The following is a 20,227-nucleotide window of genomic DNA, read 5'->3' as shown; positions in this document are numbered from 1 at the left end:
CAGTGTTTTCCAGGGTGCCTCACGATCCAGATCCGCACGGCTCTGTGTGTCTTCATTGTGCTATTAATCTACGCTGTTGCCCAGGCCTGTGTGGTAAGCTGTCCTTTTCCCAACATAGACACACTATCAACACTGTACTCTGGGTTCATATACTACACATATTGTACACATTTCCTTTACACAGTAATGGCAATTTTGTGTTACTGCATCCAGCAATAATAAGGGCTTGTGTAAGTTTCTTTTATCTTGGACCACCAATGGTGCAACCATGACGGCCCGTACACACACAGAGTAATTCCGCTCCGCTCTCATTGACTTTGAATGGGGGCGATATCGCGCTTGACAGCGCGGAGGTGAAGCGATATCGCAGCGGGACGCGGTTTTATATAGACGAGATCTCTATATCATGCAAATTTGATGGTCCAATAACCAATCAGATGGGCGTATGGGTAGCGAGGGCGGGAGTTACAAAAAAAATTGAAAAACATGGCGGCGATTTCTGTGATTTCCAACATCACGTTTTTGCTTAATATAAAGACCCTAAATGCTTATAAATGTCACGACTACCACGGATTGATGTAAAAATGCACCACGAACTTATGTAACACAAATAGGTTACCCCACATTGCCATTTGATCACTCGATGTTTTGAGCTAACCGGGTAAGCTAACGTTAGCATTTTACCAGAACCAGGCAGCTACAAGCTTATATTAGACTAGGCCTACTTCTGTACTTCTATAATGATATAACGGGGCTTAAATGTTATCTAGGACCAAAACACAATCAAATTTAAGCCATGTACACACTGTGTTGTGATATTGGGTGAGTAATGTGTGCAAACGACCTTTCGCCGTTTGTTATCTCGCTCGGTCTACCCGGTGTCAGCTGCGAGACACATGCCGCGCCGAGAGGCTCGAAAGTCGGGTGAGCAGCGTAGTTAGCCCCGGGGAGAATCTACTGGGAGTATCCGTGACCACACCCCCAGCGCGATATTGCGCGTCGCGGATCCCGCCTGCCAATTTCCCCAGTCGGTACTAGGCGTGACGCAACACGAAACGTCTCACTTGTGAGCAAAATCTCTATTTAAAGATGCTTAACCTCTTTGTATGAAGCCATGTCACCTAGTCTACGTGTAATATATTATTGGGTCAAATATAGAATCTTGCAATTCTGCATGATGTGCATCTCTTGACCACTTGGGAACATGCTGGCATTATTCTATGTGCACATCTGAAGCCACAAATAATCAAATGTTCTACTAGATAAATTGATACAGATACATGGATACATCACATGATTACATTAGAAAACAAAAATGACCTTGTGAGTCACGGTGAGCAGCACATGTCCACCCATATTAAATAAACAACACTAACTCAAAAATATCCCGTACCACCCTCCATTTACACAGAATGGGGCTGGCTTGGCATTTCATTTGTCACGGGTGACTGACTGGAGTCTAACCGACTTGCTAGTCGCCATGCTATGCCAGGTGCACAAACACAAACTCACAGACACACGCACATACACACACTCACACACACCCACACAGCCCCACCTTGATATCTTTGTGGGGACCTCCCATTGACTTACATTCATATTAACCCTAACAATGGCTAAAGAATGCTAAACTGTGCCCAAGCCAAATCAAACCATACTGGAGAACGGTAAAACCCTATTATTTAACTCAATGTTTTTACACATTTACTTTCACCAGTAACAACAAAACTACTCCAAAAGGCAAAAGAGGTCAAAACATGTGAGTTGGTGTGCTCTAATAGCAGTGGCCTCACAAAGGTAGATTGGTGCAGTACACACACACACACACACACACACACACACACACACACACACACACACACACACACACACACACACACACACACACACACGACACACACACACACACAATCGCCTGTCAGTAACACAATCACCCCAGCCTCCCACCACCTCTCACTCCTGCCTTCCGCCCTGTGTGTGTGTGTGTGTGTGTCCAGGTGGGCTGCATGCCATGGGTGTGGGGCGGGGCCTCCAACTCCACCAGCTCCATCATCATCATCGACGCGGGCGGCGGCGCCAACCGCACCATGGACGAGTTGCCGTGCGACGGCGCGCGCTACGCCTTCCTGTCCTGCGTGGTGGGCACGCTGACGCTGGCGCTCTTCCTGCGCGTGTCGTGGCTGCCCAAGATGGCCATGCTGCTGCTGCTCGGCATCCTCTACGTCACCGTGCTGGAGCTCAGCGGCTTCCGCAAGACCTCCGTGGGGTGAGGGGACGCGGCAGATGCACACACGCGCGCACACACACACACGCACACACACACACACACACACACACACACACACACACACACACACACACACACACAGGGTGCGATTTGTAGGAGGGAATGGGGGGAGTGGTCCCCCCTTCTGGTTTTGATATTGACACTTTTCTACATACTTTTAATCACAGCTTAATGATAACTTAAGTTCTTATAGGCCACCGCTCATCTGTTTAGAAGGTGCAGGATTCAGTAGAAATTTCTGTATAAAAAGAAGGCAATCCGCACACTTCAGGTCTATTTTTGTGCAAAGAAACTTTACTTGACTTGCAAGCTTTCGGTCCTTAGACCTTCTAAGGACCGAAAGCTTGCAAGTCAAGTAAAGTTTCTTTGCACAAAAATAGACCTGAAGTGTGCGGATTGCCTTCTTTTTATACAGAAATCACAGCTTAATGAAATTCCATTGATATTGCTTACAATCTTAAACATATCCCCCCTTCTGGTTTTCTGACAAATCGTACCCTGCACACACACACACACACACACACACACTAACAAACGCACACACACACATGCACACACACAAACACACACACACACACACACACACACACACACACACACACACACACACACACACACACACACACACACACACACACACACACACACACACACACACACACACTGTTATGAATAGGGTAACATAAAGACAGAAACAACACCACCACCATGCATGCACACACAACCTCCACACATACATTACATACAGTGCCAACACACAGTTACCTCTTTTATGCACCTACACAATCAATAAACAGTTATATGGACTTTCACTCTGCAACCTGTCTGATAAACACACACACGTACACACACACACACACACACACACACACACACACACACACACACACACACACACACACACAGATCACACACACACACACACACACACACACACACACACACACACACACACACACACACACACACACACACACACACACACACAGATCACACACAATGTCCTCCCACACAAATAAACCGGCATACTATATCTGAGCTGTATGGCTGCTGCATATACTGACTATCCCATTGCTGTAGTGTTAGGCTGTGAAGGCTGTGGTCATTGCGCCTTCCTGTTAGCAGTGGTGTGGTGGTCTAATATAGAAAAACATTACGGACCTACCTCACGAACATTAGTAATACATTTGCATAGTCGATACACGCTTTTAGCCTGCTGTTGCACATCTAGTGTACCTCTATTTGATTATTTTTGTTTGTTTGTTTTTCTTCACGACACCGCTGAGTGTGGGAGCTGTGAGAGCTGAGAGCATTGAACTACACCAGAGCTCCCTCTCTGCCATCTAGTTAGACTGTGGTTGCAGAATTGGGGCAAATTGCTATTTGAGGGACACCACTTTGCTAATGATCTTTGTGTTGCTCACTTTTGTTTTGTTTTTTTGTTGCCAAGCGCTTAGTTTTTCTTTCCTCTTTTCTCTCTACCCTCTTGCGCTGTCTGCATTTGAAGAGTTCAGATGCAAAACCCCCTAAGTGCCATTTCAGAAAATAATCTTAATTTATTTTTATTTAATAAAAAACCATAAAAATTGCATATTTTTTTTATTTTATTTATGTAATATAACTATTTATATGTATTATCAAGTACATGAATGCAAACCAAACCAACAACGGGGTTCTCTAAAAATATAGAAGTGCAGGACTTCAGAAATGGAGTTAGGGGGTTTTGCATCTGAACTCTTCATTTCTTTCTCGCTCGCTTCTCTCTCACTCATCTTTCATTTGTGTGATAATCAGAGGAGATATATTTCTATTTCTGATGATGGCGCCTGGTCGTCTTTGTGAGTTTCCCGTCCTACGCGCTGCCCCCCCCCCCCCTCTCCCTGTCTCTCCCTGTTCCTCTCTCCCTTTCTCTTGCAATCTTAAATCCGAGCGTGCACTCATTAGTCACATGAAAAACAATCAGGTGCTCACCCCAGCAGCCTCGGCTCTCGGCGCAGCACGCCCACTCAATCTCTATGGCTTTCACAGGGAAACAGAGCAGAGCAAAGCAAAGCATGGGAGAGCACAGCAGAGGAGGGATCATGGGTGAGCTTGCTCATGTGTGTCTACGTGCGCACGCACGTGTGTGTGTGTGCGTGTGCGTGTGCGTGAGCGCACGCGCGCGCTTGTGTGTGTGTGTGCATGTGTGTGTGCAAAGCATGGGAGAGCACAGCAGAGGAAGGATCATGTGTGAGCTTGTGCATGTGTGTGTGCGTGCGTGCGTGCGTGCGTGTCCGTGTGTGTGTGTCTATTGTGTGCACATGTGTGTTTGGGGGCGAGATATGCGTGCGGCTTGCATCAGTAGAGATCAAGGGTGGTTGGGTGAGAGACAGACAGAGATATTGATAGACAGGAAGAGGTGGAGCACAGAGAAAGTACAGGCAGCAGAAGCAAAAAGAGCAGGATGGAGAAAAGAGATGGAGGGAGGAGAGAGAAAAGATCGTTAGTGTATTTGAAGAGACAGAAACAAGAAAGAAACAAGTGGGAGAATGTAGTAAAGAGATGACCTCAGGGCACCGAGGGGGTTTCTGAAGATGCCCCCCCCACCTCTATCTTTCTCTCTCTCTGTCTGTCTCCTCTCTCTCTCTCTCTCTCTCTCTGTCTGTCTCCTCTCTCTCTCTCTCTCTCTCTCTCTCTCTCTCTCTCTCTCTCTCTCTGTCTCTCTCACACACACACACACACACACATACAATGGCACATTCTTAAGATGGGGAAATAATGATATTCCTTTGATTACAAATGCGATTCTCATGGTCCAGCTAACATCAGTCATGATCACTCTCATCATCGGCCCAGTATGAGTCATTTCCTAATGAAGCGATGGGAAAGGATTGGACAAACTGTCACGCCGAGCAAAAATGGAAAGTTTTTACAATCCATTTACAGTCAAAGGCGGAAAAGTTTTTTGGATTTGATATTACATATGCTACAAGAACTACAAGGCATCATCAGTTTTATTTTAATGGTTCTTGGTACATGGTAACACCTTTGGTATTTCAATTTGGAGTAATAGTCTACATAAGCCTAACAGAAGGGCCACGTGGCTTCAGTCTCTTTTCCAATCAGGACTCTTCGACTGAACAATATACTGAAAACTCCAAACAATTGAAATTGTCACCAAAGTAATACAAAGCCCCCAGAGAATGCAAGATTGTTGTTGTACTTGTAATTGTTGTCCATTAGTCATTAGATGTACTTTACTGTGCATCAGGATGGTTGGTCCACAAACCAACATGGGACACGTTACATACTTAGATCAGTTCATCCATTATCTCATAAAATAGGCTGTGGGAAGCACATTCTCAATTCACTCGGAAGCATTTTGCATTCATTACTGCCTAGAAAAATGCTGTTAAGTGGATGTATGATAAGTGAAGATTCAAATCAAGGGTGTCCAAGATCATCTTGCACAGTCTGCCACTCAGGGCTCGAACCAGCTACCTACCAGTTCACGCCCTTGTTCAGCAATTGAGGCACAGTATGATACCACTGAGGTAATGGTCCAGACCAGTGTTTCTCAACAGGGGTGCCGGGGCACCCTGGGGTGCTGCGGGCCCCCTTCAGGGGTGCCGCGGAAACGTGACTGATAAATAAAATAATGTAATATAATACATATTTGTCTGAATTGATAAGTTAATTCTTGTCAGTGGAATCTTTCATCTGCCATTTATGCAGAATAAAGAAAATATAGGTCGCCCCATGGTCAGCTGCAACTTCAAACGTAGGTCGTGTGACGTTTCCAAACGTGTTACGTTTCTAAGCTTGTGTGGTATCGGATGCGATGCCATGTTACGGCTTGTTGGTTTGGGGTGCCTTGAGATTTTTCATGAATTGAAAGGGTGCCTCGCCTAAAAAAAGTTTGAGAAACACTGGTCCAGACCAATAGGTCAGTGCTACCCATACGGTATGAGGCGTCGGGAAGGAGATTTACTAACACTCTACCGCTGAACTCTGCTAGTTGTTGGTATCTGTTACATTCATCCCCCTAAACCTCACTTCCATCCGGGTCACGGCACTGGTGTAACCAAGGTCATCAGCCACAGTCTGCCACTCTGAGCTCAAACTGGCAACATTCCAGTCAACACTCTAGTTCTAGATGGGAGGCACAGTATGATCAAACTGAGCTGAAGGTCCAGACCGATTGCTCAGCACTACCAATACTGAATGAGGCTTCACACACACACACACACACACACACACACTGTACATTAGTTTTTTCTCCAGTGCATGTGTGCTGAGTTTGTGTTGTTCCTCTGTCCTGAGTATGTGTCTCCTCCTCCACCTCCCCCCACCCCCCACCACAGGGCCAGCCTGACCTCCTTCCACGTGCGGGGGTTCGAGCCCCTCCTCTCCCTGCTGCTCTTCTCCAGTGCCCTGGCCCTGCACTCCAGACAGCTCGACCTCAAGCTCAGGATGGACTTTCTCTGGGCCACGCAGGTCAGCCTGACCCACACGCAACCACGCGCACACAAAAACACACACACACAGATGCAGCATACGCACGCACACGCACACACACACACACACACACGGATGGAACACACACACACACACACACACACACACACACACACACACACACACACACACACACACACACACACACACACACACACACACACACACACACACACACACACCATCAGACACTGGCAGAGAGAAAGGAGTAAGACCTGAGACAATTTGGACATGAATGCCCTTTGGATGAGGCTGTCTGTGTTCAGCTACTTCTATGGAAAGGGTGGTGAACTCTCACAGATAGTTTTAGATTTTGTGTGTGTGTGTGTGTGTGTGTGTGTGTATGTGTGTGTGTGTGTATGTGTGTGTGTGTGTGCGTGCGCACATGTGCATGCGTCTTGAAGTAGGTCTGTGTCTGTGTCTGTTCCTTTTCCAATGTTGTTTGTGCATGTTTGTTTTGTCTCAGGACACTAAGGCAGATATGGGCAAATGCATAGACATGGGTATGGGCAAATGCATCTCTAAAAATGTAAACGTGTGCCTGTCATTACCGTCCCTATTCTTTCTGTTGTGGTGTATTAAAGATACATTAACACAGACATCTTGGAAGCTGTCCATTTAGATATAGAAAATTGTGTAATCACCTATAGATTGTAACATACCCATGTTTTTAATTAAAAAAAAATAAAAAAAAATCTCAAGAAGCTAAATGCAGCTTATAAGTCGCTCCAGACGCCAAAGGTCAAACAACGTATACGCAGCATCAGGCTAAAATGGGTTAATCTAGCCCCGCAGATGGGACTTTTACAGCTGTATTCACAATAGAGTATACGGGTGGTCTGCTGTGTGCACAACGATTATAACAATGTAAGAATAACGTCTGCGCGTACTGTACAAAAAGTGGCTCGTGCCCTTGGGCTGACTGGACAGCTGTGTGAGCCGGATAGCACAGCGTCCCCCTTCATATGACCCGGCGTGAACCCTTGGCTGGCCGCATGGATCTCTCTGGCTGGTAACTTTGGCTCACAGCTCAGTCGCTCTGCTCGGGGGAGGGTAGTGCGGTGCGGTGTGGTGTGGTGTGTGGCTGTGGCCACTGAGAGGAGAGCATTTGGTGGGGCTAGAGGCCGTCAGCTGCAACTAGGGCTTGGACGATTAATCGACTATTAAAATTAGTCGACAAGAATTTTCATAGTTGACTAATCGTTTCATTTAATTCAATGCTTTTTTCTTACTTTTCTGATGCTTTATTACTTTATTGAAACCTAAAATTGGCCAGCACCTATGAATTGGACATTGTATCTTGGAGTAAATAAGCTACTATCATGATTTAAAGCGCATTGAGAGCTCAGGGACCTGATTTTTTACGGTTTCTTCCTTTTTTCCCAATTTCCTTGAAGATTAAAGTGCCAGAATACTTGAAAAATGAATCGTTTGACTAATCGACTATTCGAAAAAAATAGTTGATAGATTAATCGGGAGAAAAATAATGGTTTAGGACAGCCCTAGCTGTGACGTAACGTTCCCGGGCCGGCCGGCCGGCTCAGCTGACTGACACGATAGGAAGGGGAACAGCTGCTGGGGCAGTGGGACAAGTGGGGCATGGAACACATCTGGCTATTGTGCAGCCATGTGTCTTTATGTCTGTTATGTTTGTGTAGTGTGTGTGTTGTATGTGTGTGTGCGTGCGTGTGTATTAGTGTGTCAGTGCCCATGTGCGCACATTTGCCTGAGTGTGCACGTGTGTGTGTGCGTGTGTGTCTGTTTTGGGGGAGGGAGTGAGCACATGTGCGATTGTTGTGCTATTATTTTATGCTGTAAACAACAGTAGAGTAAGATCTGTAATTGGCAGTGATGCAATTGCTGCCTTCAAACAACTGCCACTGATAAGGCAAAACAAACAAATACAATACTCTCTGACCCCATCTGGCAACATCAGGCAGTGTTTTTAGATATAGACCAAGTTTGATGGGCAACATTAAAAAGATATCAACTTCCTTATCTCTCTACTCTTCGTTTTCCAGATGATGTTGTTAGTAATGTTAGTCTGGAAGTTATTCTCATCATTTGTAAATAAAACAAAATAAATGTTATTTTTTACTATTTTAAAATGGTAAAAAGATAGGATGTGGCATCAATTGGTGTCAGATGTCAGATTGATGTCAACAGTCACCAACATCTGAGGGAGTTTTACGTGTTTAAAATGAATATTCTTGCAATATGTATCTTCAACACTGTTGAATTGTTCAAATGATTCTTCACTTTAATACAAAAAGCTAATTTTTATTTAACTTCTAATTGTATCTGCCATCTGATGGTACTGACCAAGAAAAGGAAGAGCCTATTTTATTTTGAAAGAGTGAAATATGGGGAGGTTTTTCCGATACATTGCTGCATAGCCAAGATCTTCATCTCTGATACCTTTTTAGAGTTGATCTTTTTTTTGTTTCAACATTAATACCTGTTTTAGCTACATTCTCAAAAATCAGTGTTATTCAATACACAGATGCATGCTAGATTACTGTTTGGAATACTGTTACAATAAGGTAAGAGAGTGGTAAGGCTCTCACACCATGACACCCAAATAGACCTCTTTTTAGAGCATATGGTTCAAATGATAATGCAATTAGTCATATAATACTAGACCGTTGTAATTGGGTGCCATTTCCCTTTGCTGCTTCCTGGATGGCTTCTCCCTCTCTCATACTGACCCCTAGTGGCAAAAAAACATTATTTTCAAGGGCTCTCTGTGTGTGTGTTTGTGTGTGTGCGTTCATGTGTACTACACCAATCTACCTTTGTGAGGTTACTGCTATTGGAGCAAGGTTAGGGATTGTTTCGGTTTGTGCACAGTTTAGTATTCGTTAGCTATTGTTAATATGAATGGAAGGGCCCCACAAAGATATTATGGTTGGGCTGTGTGTGTGTGTGTGTGTGTGTGTGTGTGTGTGTGTGTGTGTGTGCGCGTGTGTGCGTGCGTGCGTGTGTGTGCGTGCGTGTACATGTACATGTGTATGAATGTGTGTGTACATGTGTATGAATGTGTGTGTACATGTACCACACCTGTAGGCAGAGGAGGAGAGGGACGGCATGGAGAAAGTGAAGCTGGACAACAAGAGGATCCTCTTCAACCTGCTGCCTGCCCATGTGGCCCAGCACTTCCTCATGTCCAATCCCAGGAACATGGTGAGCAGTCAACATGCCTCTCTCCAGAGGCCCAGAGGCCTTTCACACAGACCCCCACACCTCACACACACAAGCACAGGAGTAGTGGCCCCTAGCGGGTGTATAGAGCTAGATTCATGTATCACAAGTTATGTGTTTTTATTGAACTGTGAATAGTGTAGTTAAGTAGTAGTAGCAGTTGTTGTTGTTGTTGTTGTAGTGTAGTGTAGTAGTAGTAGTAGTAGTAGTAGTAGTAGTAGTGAAATGCTGTAGTCATTCTTAAAGGGGTATGCCACTATTTTGGGGCTTAATACAGTTAAAATCGTTGGCTGGGGTTTATAAAGGTGGTTAAGTGTCTTATTTTTCATGTTAAGCATTGTCTTGCTTTAAGACAAGTTAAAAGAGGGAGTATGTAGCTAAGCTAGTGAAAGTCAATGGATCACTGTAGCATGTAGCATGCTACACGGATGCATTGACTTTCACTAGCTTAGCGACATGCTCCCTCTTTTAACTTGTCTTAAAGCAAGACAACGGCTTACATGAAAAATAAGACACATTACCACCTTTAAGCCCCAAAATAGTGGCATACCCCTTTAAGGGATATTTGATCAAGTTGTACTAGAATGTTAGGGACTAGGAAAATTACGTAGTAGGCAAAAAAACATGGCGTCACTCCTCATACAGTGTTGTATAAATATCTATTCATTGTCCCATTGCTAGACATGTCTGTCGGTCTCGCCACAGGATCTCTACTACCAGTCATACGCTCAGGTAGGAGTCCTGTTCGCCTCCATCCCCAACTTCAATGACTTCTACATCGAGCTCGACGGAAACAACATGGGGGTGGAATGCCTCAGGCTTCTTAACGAGATTATCGCCGACTTTGACGAGGTAATGAGAGACGTAATGAGATCCGTAATATCGACTCGTTTTTTTCATTATGTGTGATATGATGAAGGCGCAGCCAGTGGCTATAATGTATGTGCAGTGCCATAATGACCTCCGCCAAGGGGATTATGTTTTCGGGTTAGTTAGTTTGCGTTGGTTTGTCTGTCTGTCTGTTTATCTGTCTGTCTGTCAGTCTGTCTGTCAGCAGGATAACTCAAAAACATATGAACGAATTTGGATGAAACTTTGTGGAGTTCTTGGTGATGACCCAAGGAACAAGTGATTGAATTCTGGTGGCCATCCGGATCACGAACTGGAACCAGGATTTTTTAAAAGATTCCTCACCATTGCTACATGTAGCATACAAATCCAGACGCCCCTAGTGACCACACATTGAACTGCAGGACAGGGCGAATGTTGACATTCCCGTTTCTAACTCCACAAAAAGAAGGCAGACAGACTTAAAGGGACACTGTGCAGGAAATGGTCAAAAAGGGTACTGCAACTATACTGCTCATTGAAACTAGGCTCTCTATTGCCAAATTTGATCTTTACATGAAAGTTTACTAAGTAATAAACAAATATTTTGTACTATGGTCCAAGTACAGTCATTTTTGCAGCTAAAAATGGCTATTTTTTGGAAATTCAAAATGGCGGACCATGGAGAAGATCCCCCTTTTCATATATGAAAAGTGCAATTTTTCCAGTCACAATGAATACTTAGAATTTGATGGTGGTGGTAAGTATTCATGAAAAAGGTAACATTTGTGAATGGGCAGCATGAATTCTGGAAATAAACAACTAAAAATCTCACACAGTGTCCCTTTAAAACAAATATCGGGTGTAACATTGTCAAATGTTCTAACAAACAGCTTCCTTGGCGGAGGTCTGCACTCTCTGAGTGCATTCTAGTTCCTATTGACTCAGAAAACTGAACGGGGTAATGATTTACCTTGAAAGCCATGTTTGCATAGATGTAAACTGCCATGTCAGCCATACAAGCTGTGGGAGTAATGAAAGGTTAACTCGTGTAAACATTAGACATGCGCCGTTTTACACACAAAGCCGTGCCTCTTCACCTGGTTATGAGTAATAACACGCAGAATACACAGCTTGCTCTTGTTTTTTTTTTTACATTTTTGCATAATACTGTAGGTACATTTTAACCAACGATTTTCAACATAACAACACTGATGATGTCAATATACTGTATACAATATGGTATGGTATGGTATAATATCCAATACAATGTCCTTGTTTTTAGCTCATGGACAAAGAGTGTTACAAAGACATTGAGAAGATTAAAACCATTGGCAGCACCTACATGGCAGCAGTGGGATTGGTACCCACCATTGGAACCAAGGCAAGATTCTACAAACAAAATACAACACAACACAACACAACACAACACAGCACAGCACAGCACAGCACAGCACAGCACAACACAACACAACACAACACAACACAACACAACACAGCACAATACAGCACAACACAGCACAATATAGCACAACACAGCACAGCACAGCACAGCACAACACAACACAACACAACACAACACAACACAACACAACACAGCACAGCACAGCACAAGACAAAACAGCACAAGATAACACAAAACAAAACAGCGCAAGATAAGACAGCACAAGTGGGACAACACAACACAGCACAACATAACACAACATAACACAACAAAACACAATACAAATATACATGTAGGCTACATTCGCAACACATTCCGATGAGTTCCAATAGTACTGTACATCTGTTTCTCTCACAGGCCAAAAAGTCTGCAGCCACACATCTTAGCACAGTAGCAGACTTTGCCATCGAGATGTTTGATGTTCTGGATGAAATCAACTACCAGTCCTACAATGACTTTGTCTTGCGAGTTGGTAAGTTTGCATATGTGTGCCAATTCAATTCAATTTCAGTCTATTACGTAAGAGTATAGTGTGTGTGTGTGTGTGTGTGTGTGTGTGTGTGTGTGTGTGTGTGTGTGCGCGTGTACGTGTGTACACTGCAGTGCATCTAGTTATCAAGCACTCATTGCAATAAGCAGCAAATTGGCAGGAGTCGTGCTTTTCCTTCATCAGTGGTGACAGTGCACCTACAGGGTGTCGTAGCAACAGCTGACGAGAGGATTAATGACAATTCACGAGGTGTTGATGAGCACGTAATGCATCGCTCGGGGACTTGTTATCACAGTACAGCATCATGAGAACACCCTTTTCTGCTCTCCTCTCTGCCTTCTTTCTCTCTATCTCTCTCTCTCTCTCTCTCTCTGTATTGTGAGCACGTTTTCATATCTAATTTGTGTGCTCCTGTGTCCAGGGCCGGATTAAAAGATGCCTTGGGGCCCCGAGGCTACAGGTTGCTGTGGGGACCCCCTGGAGGGCAAATTTCACAACAAATTTACACAGACAGGGTCATAATCATGATTTTAATATTGCATCCTGTCACAATTCAGAAAAAGAAACTTGCATCAATCAGGGGCCCCCTGACAGCCGGGGGGGCCCTAGGCTGCAGCCATATCTAGCCTGTGCATTAATCCGGCCCTGCCTGTATGACTAAGACTCCCCCTCCTCCACTTATTTCCTCCCCTTGTATTTCTCCAGGCATCAACGTGGGTCCAGTGGTAGCTGGGGTGATCGGGGCCAGAAGACCACAGTATGATATATGGGGAAATACCGTGAACGTGGCCAGTCGCATGGACAGCACTGGAGTGCCTGGCAAGATACAGGTATGGAAAGCACAAAGGTCGATGGCTCCGCCTTGTCTTTGAAGCATTTCCTTCGGGATTAATAAAAGTTCTATACTCTACATGTATCACTTGGTGCGTCTACTCTACTCACAAGAAGTTAGCGCCACTAAAAAGTACAAGAATGCTGTGATCACAAGGCTCATGTCACAATATACGTATCAAATAGTCAGTGTGGACATAAACTTTAGCATATCGACATATCGGGTGTAGGCGATCTTCAATGTCATCAGTTTTGTTACTTTTCCTGTGTTTATATATATATATATATTTTGCGACAAGATGCAGGTATATGTACGTAGCTGTTGAGTTGACAATGTGCCGCAACACCAAGAGTATTTACACTGTCTGGTACTGATACTGGGTGCTGAGATGTGCTGTGCTGTGCTGGAAGGTACTGAAAAGAAGAGTGCATTGTTGATCAATAAATCACTTAAAGAGAACCATAACCACTAGGGCTGGGTATCGCAGCCATATTCCTGTATCGATTCGATTTCGATTCTTAGGGCTTTGAATCGATTAATCACGATTCAATTCGATTCGATTCGATTCATTCCGAATCGATTCAATCCATTCCCTTCTTGGTGCCAGGATTTCCCCCAAAAGATGTTGTTGCCTATTTTAATATAAAAATGTCAAAGGGCTGTGGCTTGACAGTGTTAACGGATTGCTAATTTGTAATAAGTAGGCAGAGGCCTAATTGACTAATACCTGCTGGGTATTTTCCATAGACCTAAATTAAACAAAAAGAACAAAAAAAACAACAAAAAAATTATTTTGTGCCCTGTGAATCGATTATGTGAATTTTAAATGATATCGATCGATTATCGATTGAATCGATTATTTTACCCAGCCCTAATAACCACTCCTTTTTGGTTGAATGTTGGAGATGAATTTGATATCCAATATTTTTTATCTTTTTGTGATCATGTCCGAGAAGCTTGTAAATTGAGAAAAGTTCTGATCTCACCTTTAATAACCTTGACTTGCTAGCATTTGAGCAAAGTGTGCTGTCTGCTATCATGTTAGAGAAATTCGTAAATGTGAATCTTTTCTGATCTGACATATTGTGGTCTCAAGCGCTCTCTCCACTGGACCAGTCATCACATAAAACAATTGTGTATCACCTAGGTGACAGAGGACGTCTACCGCATGCTGAGGGTCAACTACGACCTGGTGTGCCGCGGCAAGATCAGCGTCAAGGGCAAAGGGGAGATGCTCACCTACTTCCTGGAGGGCAAGGCCCAGGGTCCCAACTCGTCCCGCTCCGCCAGCCTGGAGAGGCGAATGCCCCCCTTGGCAGCCCGCAGCAGCATCAGGACCAAGGCCGGCAGCATCTCCTCGGCAACCAGCCTCTCCTTCTCCACGCGCGCCAGCATGGGCACCATCCAGACCTCAGCCAGCAACAGCGCCGCCTCGGCCCCGCACCTGCCCTCCACCTGCGTGCCATGCCTGGGGGAGGAGGAGGAGGAGGAGATGCGCACAGAGGAAGAGGAGGCGGAGGTGTGAGAGGCAGAGCATAGCTACAATAGTCGTCAGCACATCTGAGAGAGCAAGAGAGAAGAGACAAAAAAAAGAGAGAAAGAGACAGATGAAGAGGAGGTGAGAGACGCAGCGGGTTCCCTGGTGCGCTGTGTGCTGCTCCCAGGGGCCGTGAGGAAATGGGTTCTGTGCCACAGCAACGACTAGCGAACAGGCTGGCACTTGCTTTTAGTGTCCAGGGGAGGTCATGTGGGCCCACTGTTGCCATTACAAACACACAAACTCTGGATACGATACTGCCACTCCATCCAGTCAAGAACCTTGGTGTCATCCGCTCTCATGTCTTTTACTGAGTCCCAGCACATATGGGGAAACTAGAGACGGGACACACGGGTGGAGGGACACACTTAATCTCAGTGTGGGTGTGTGTGTGCACATCCGAGAGTGTGTGCATACGTGCGTGCAAGTGTGTGTGCATGAATGTAAGTGTGTGTGTATACGTGAGAATTTAAAGAGCTGGCTGCTTCCGAGCGATCTGTCTGTCTTATCATTCCACCTCCATTTAGATCAGTGTCAGTATTAAAACGAGGTGCTTTTTTCTTGTTTCTTTATTCTGTGTCATCATAAGCACACTTGAACTGAAATCCGCTGTATGGATGTTGGCTCAAACCGAGGCATGACTTTAACCTTTTTTAAATATATAATGCCAAGACAACAACATCTGTTATGCTGTAAAAAAAAAAAAGTCCTTAGTGTTCTTGTAAATATGATATTTCTCTCTTTTTGTATACTGTGCGTGGTTGCGTGTGTGTGTGTTTGTATGCATGTGTGTAAAGACTGTATGTAATGAAATGGCATAATATTTTTGCAGTGAAAAGCACATTCCGGATGCTTCTCTTACACAGTTGCCACTACTATGAGTTTTTGTCCCTCACTGATTATTATGATTATTCGTTTTAAGAAAATGCAGGATGTCTTTCATCAGTTAAAAAAAAAAAAAAAAAAAAAAAAATTTTTCAAATGTGAGATGACATTTCAGACATTCCTGGGATCAGAGGCCTCTGTGAAGATACACATAACATCCTAAGATTATGTATAAATGCTGTAACACCACCTATGTGCATGAAATCACACAGGAGTTTGATTATAAGCTATTAACAAATCCTTTGTTAGTGATATCAGCATTGACCACTAGAGCAGGCGTGCATTTCTCGTCAGCATTGTTGCTAACTAATTTAGAAACTTACTTGATGCAATCCAGTTTGCCACTGATGACCCACTAATGCCTCTTTTCCACTGCCGGTTTTCTGATAGGCCTACAGCTCAACACAGCGCGACTCGGCCGCCACTTTTTGCTTTTCACGACACAGCTCAATCGAAGAGCAAAAGGTGGCGGCCGAGTCACGCTGTGTCGAGCTGTAGGCCAACCAGAAAACTGGCAGTGGAAAAGAGGCATAAGTTGCTAACTGATTATCAACGATGCTTTCGGGAGACGGGGTCCACAAAGGTTGCTTTGTACTGCATATACATTTTGTGTCATTCTACCACTAATGCCTTGCATGCTGCAGTTTTAGACAAATGTGGCAGTAGTCCACCATACTTGGCACAGTATACCTAACTCCCAACTCTGGCAGCCTGTTCAACAAACACAACCAGCAGGCCTGCAGTAAACAATCCCAATGCAGGCCTTCCCGTCTATTGGTTTAGCATTGAATTGTTTGGCTTCAGCTAAAAAAAAGCAGAAAAGCTGTACAGTGAACAACTACTGACATTGTAGGAGGATTCTACAGGCGTAATTGTTTTGTCCATCTCATTCTTCCGATCTATGGCCTTGATGATACTGATGATTCCCATTATGATTATTACTATTACTATTATTATTATTATTATTATTATTTTCAATCTGTTTTTACCTCTCCATATGAGGACACTAGCAGAGTGTGTTGTTTGTGCTGCATGGAAACACACACACACACACACACACACACACACACACACACACACACACACACACACACACACACACACACACACACACACACACACACACACACACACACATGCAGACAGACAGCCACCCACACAGAGACAAGACATGCACACAGGCCTGGGGGCCACCCACACATCCACCCACCCATAAACACACACACTCACACACACACACACACACACACACACACACACACACACACACACACACACACACACCTGAGCACACAGCCGTGGCCAAGGCTTTGAAGTGAAGATCTGCTTGATAAGAGCTGAGGGGCTAAAGGGGAGACGGGGAAGGCTGAAGGTTTATTGACCCAGCAAGAACCGACTGCACCAAGACTTTGGTTGGCGCACACTTCCAATGGCCATGTACATCAACTACTAAATACTACAGTACAGACGATACAGAGTTAACACATTCATAATTATTTTTGTGTTAACAATTGATTGGTTGTACATATTGATTGCAGAACTATTGGCACAACGCGACAAAACATTTGCATTCGCACACACTCCTAAAAGTGTCCTGTCATTGTTATTTGGCTTTGGCTCTGCGGTTTCCTGTGGCTCCCTCTCACTGCTAACATGTGTGACTTCTTTGCCTTATTTTACAAGCTTACTCTGACTACACTTATATTTGCCTTGTAGCTAATCAATTTGATATGCAGATCTTAATTTTGTAAATAAAGCTCTATACAAATGGACTGTACAGTGTAAAGTTGGATAAATTATGCTTTTTTAAAGAAATAAATAAATATCGGTGTTTCATGAGTGTGCATTTAGGATTCTTTTTTTTATAAGATCTGAATAAAATTGACGTTGTGTAACTATATGAATATACACCAATTACAGGGAAAGTGCTTAACAAAAATTTTAGTGAAGTGTACAGAAATATAAGGGGAGACATATCTGACCAGAGGGCCTATGTGGTTTACTCTGAGGGTTACCGTAGCCCAAGTAAAATGCTCTTCTGGCACGATCATGTGTGCAGTTTGGAAGCATATATATTCCAAGCAAGTGCAGCGCTTTTCAATTGGAGGCCAGAAGGTAGCGTTGAGATCTATGATGTACCGGTAATCCAATAGTCCGGCAAAAAGGAACTTGCACACCACTGATGCCATTACAAAATTAAATGATATAATGCACAAAGAATAAGTCACACCCCAATATGGCCTAAGAACACATTTGGAAGTAACATTTACAAGTGCAAGCGAAGCTAAATCTGGCATGATGTGTGTTAAATGTCACCGGTGTTAAACATGGCTCTGGAGTAATATTAACATTTCATTAACTATTATAGTATTTTAATCTGGTGTAAAAATAAAAGACCATGCATCCCAAGAAAGCACAATGCCATGCCCATCTGTGGAGTTTTTATGTTCTCCATCCCTACAGGTAGGTATGTAATGTTTAGGGAACTGTCCTGGTCTATAACCCGTAGGCCTACTGTAACTGAGGCTTCAACCCAGCATGAAACCCTGAAATACAGAAACATATAGGACGTGTATATATTAGTTATAAGTTGTGTTATACATGATCAAGTTTTCAGAGTGAATATACACAGTAAAAATTCAAGTGTCATTTTAACTCTTAAAGACCTGAAATTAACTCCACATCAGATAACATTTGGCCCCAATCAAAAATAGTGTTTATTTTACTCTTTGGTCAGTGTTACAGTTTCAAAGTTAATTCTATTCAATATTCTGGAATGTGAAAAAATATTGATCACTGGTGGTACTTGGAGCAGAGTGGGTCTTGCTATAGAATTGGAATTACACTGGAGTCTGGACATCTGCAAAATTTAACACTGGCTTTTTTTTTTTACTCTACTATTAGAACAATTTGAAACAATGTATTAAAGTTTGTTGGTGGAATGGACAGTGTGCGGGATTTCTTTGCTCTTAAAATAATGAATTCATAGACAAAACCTTAGCAGGTGCGCTGAAAAAAATTCTTCCTCTAGGGCTACGCCACCCCTGTCTCTCAAACCTAGTGACAGGCCTGGTACCTCCTAATATTACTGTAACATTTAGCGTCCGCATGTGAGTGGGTAGCAATGACACATCATGGCATGGAAGTGCCTTGGAACAAGGTATGTAAGTTGAAGGTACATGCGTCAATTTGTTCTGACTCATTGTTTTAGTTTGAAGTAACACTTTGTGATGTCAGATGATTAATTACATGATGCTGCGTATGCTGCACAAGTGCCTCTGAATAGTCCATGAGAAAGACAGTAGGCTACTCTTGTGGCTTGATCTGAAATAGCTTTCTTTTTTTTCATTATGCTGAAATTTACTTTTGGTTTGGAAACACAAGTGAACGAGTTCATTTCTCTGGCAGAACTTACTTGTATTTGCCCTTGGCAAACATAATAGTGTGCTCATCCCAACCTATTTGTCATCTGTGTTCCTCTCAAAATCCTCCAGCACAACAACTAGGTTATAGTATTGACAGTTTGGCCATTGGTGACACTGGTGACCACAACTGTGTTTCTACTTATGGCAAAAGGGGGGAAGGAGCAAAAATATTTCCTGTGTTGACACTAGATAAGTTGCCAACTAATACTACACCAGAAAATTAGCAAGTCTTCCAAGAACTTTCCAACAACAACGTTTGCTCTAAACATCTGTGGAGTTTATCTGATTATGCGATATGGAGATCACCTTGTTTTTATGACCTGGCATTTCTCAGGGAGAAAAAAAAAAGAAAAACAAGTCTGTTAGTGCTGGTTGATAATTCCTGAATGGCATGCCTCACATGCTTTAGTCATGTGTTGTCAACAGTAATTTACTACACTATGTTGTGACAGAGAACAGAAAACCCTTAAGAATGTCTAATTATCCCTAAATATTGCGGTTGATGCTACAATTTAGCTTCTTAAAATAGTCATAGCAGAAGCAGACACGACACCACAAACATGGGTCTGTTGTGCTGTTATGACTATACACTTGGTTCAAGCACGCCTCGTTCCAAAGTAAATGTTGACATGCACTTCAAACGACCCACAATCTGCATTTACGCACTCGAACAACTGGGCATGGCCTGGGTCACAGCTGTTTTCGAGTTGAATAATTAATATCAAAACAACTGTGAAATATTAACTTCATTGAGGTCAATGGAGCATATATATACCTCGCAGTTCTCAGTAGATGTACGAA

General features: G+C 43.6%; 1 protein-coding gene across 1 annotated transcript in view; it reads left to right on the top strand.

Annotated features, from left to right (window-relative positions):
• The window catches only part of LOC134466093 (adenylate cyclase type 1-like), a 70,729-nt gene extending 55,625 nt beyond the window's left edge, over nt 1-15,104 (top strand). The window contains exons 12-20 of the mRNA XM_063219990.1: nt 4-93; nt 1,998-2,266; nt 6,637-6,763; nt 9,851-9,967; nt 10,691-10,837; nt 12,099-12,197; nt 12,615-12,729; nt 13,453-13,577; nt 14,727-15,104. Of these exons, the coding sequence (XP_063076060.1) occupies nt 4-93; nt 1,998-2,266; nt 6,637-6,763; nt 9,851-9,967; nt 10,691-10,837; nt 12,099-12,197; nt 12,615-12,729; nt 13,453-13,577; nt 14,727-15,104 (1,467 nt within the window). The remainder of the gene's footprint in view (nt 1-3; nt 94-1,997; nt 2,267-6,636; nt 6,764-9,850; nt 9,968-10,690; nt 10,838-12,098; nt 12,198-12,614; nt 12,730-13,452; nt 13,578-14,726) is intronic.
• Nucleotides 15,105-20,227: the final 5,123 nt, after the last annotated feature.

This window comes from Engraulis encrasicolus, chromosome 16, assembly GCF_034702125.1.
Source record: "Engraulis encrasicolus isolate BLACKSEA-1 chromosome 16, IST_EnEncr_1.0, whole genome shotgun sequence".
Lineage (NCBI taxonomy): Eukaryota > Metazoa > Chordata > Actinopteri > Clupeiformes > Engraulidae > Engraulis > Engraulis encrasicolus.
The sequence above is the reverse complement of the archived record's forward strand: the minus strand, read 5'-3'. Positions and strand labels throughout refer to the sequence as shown.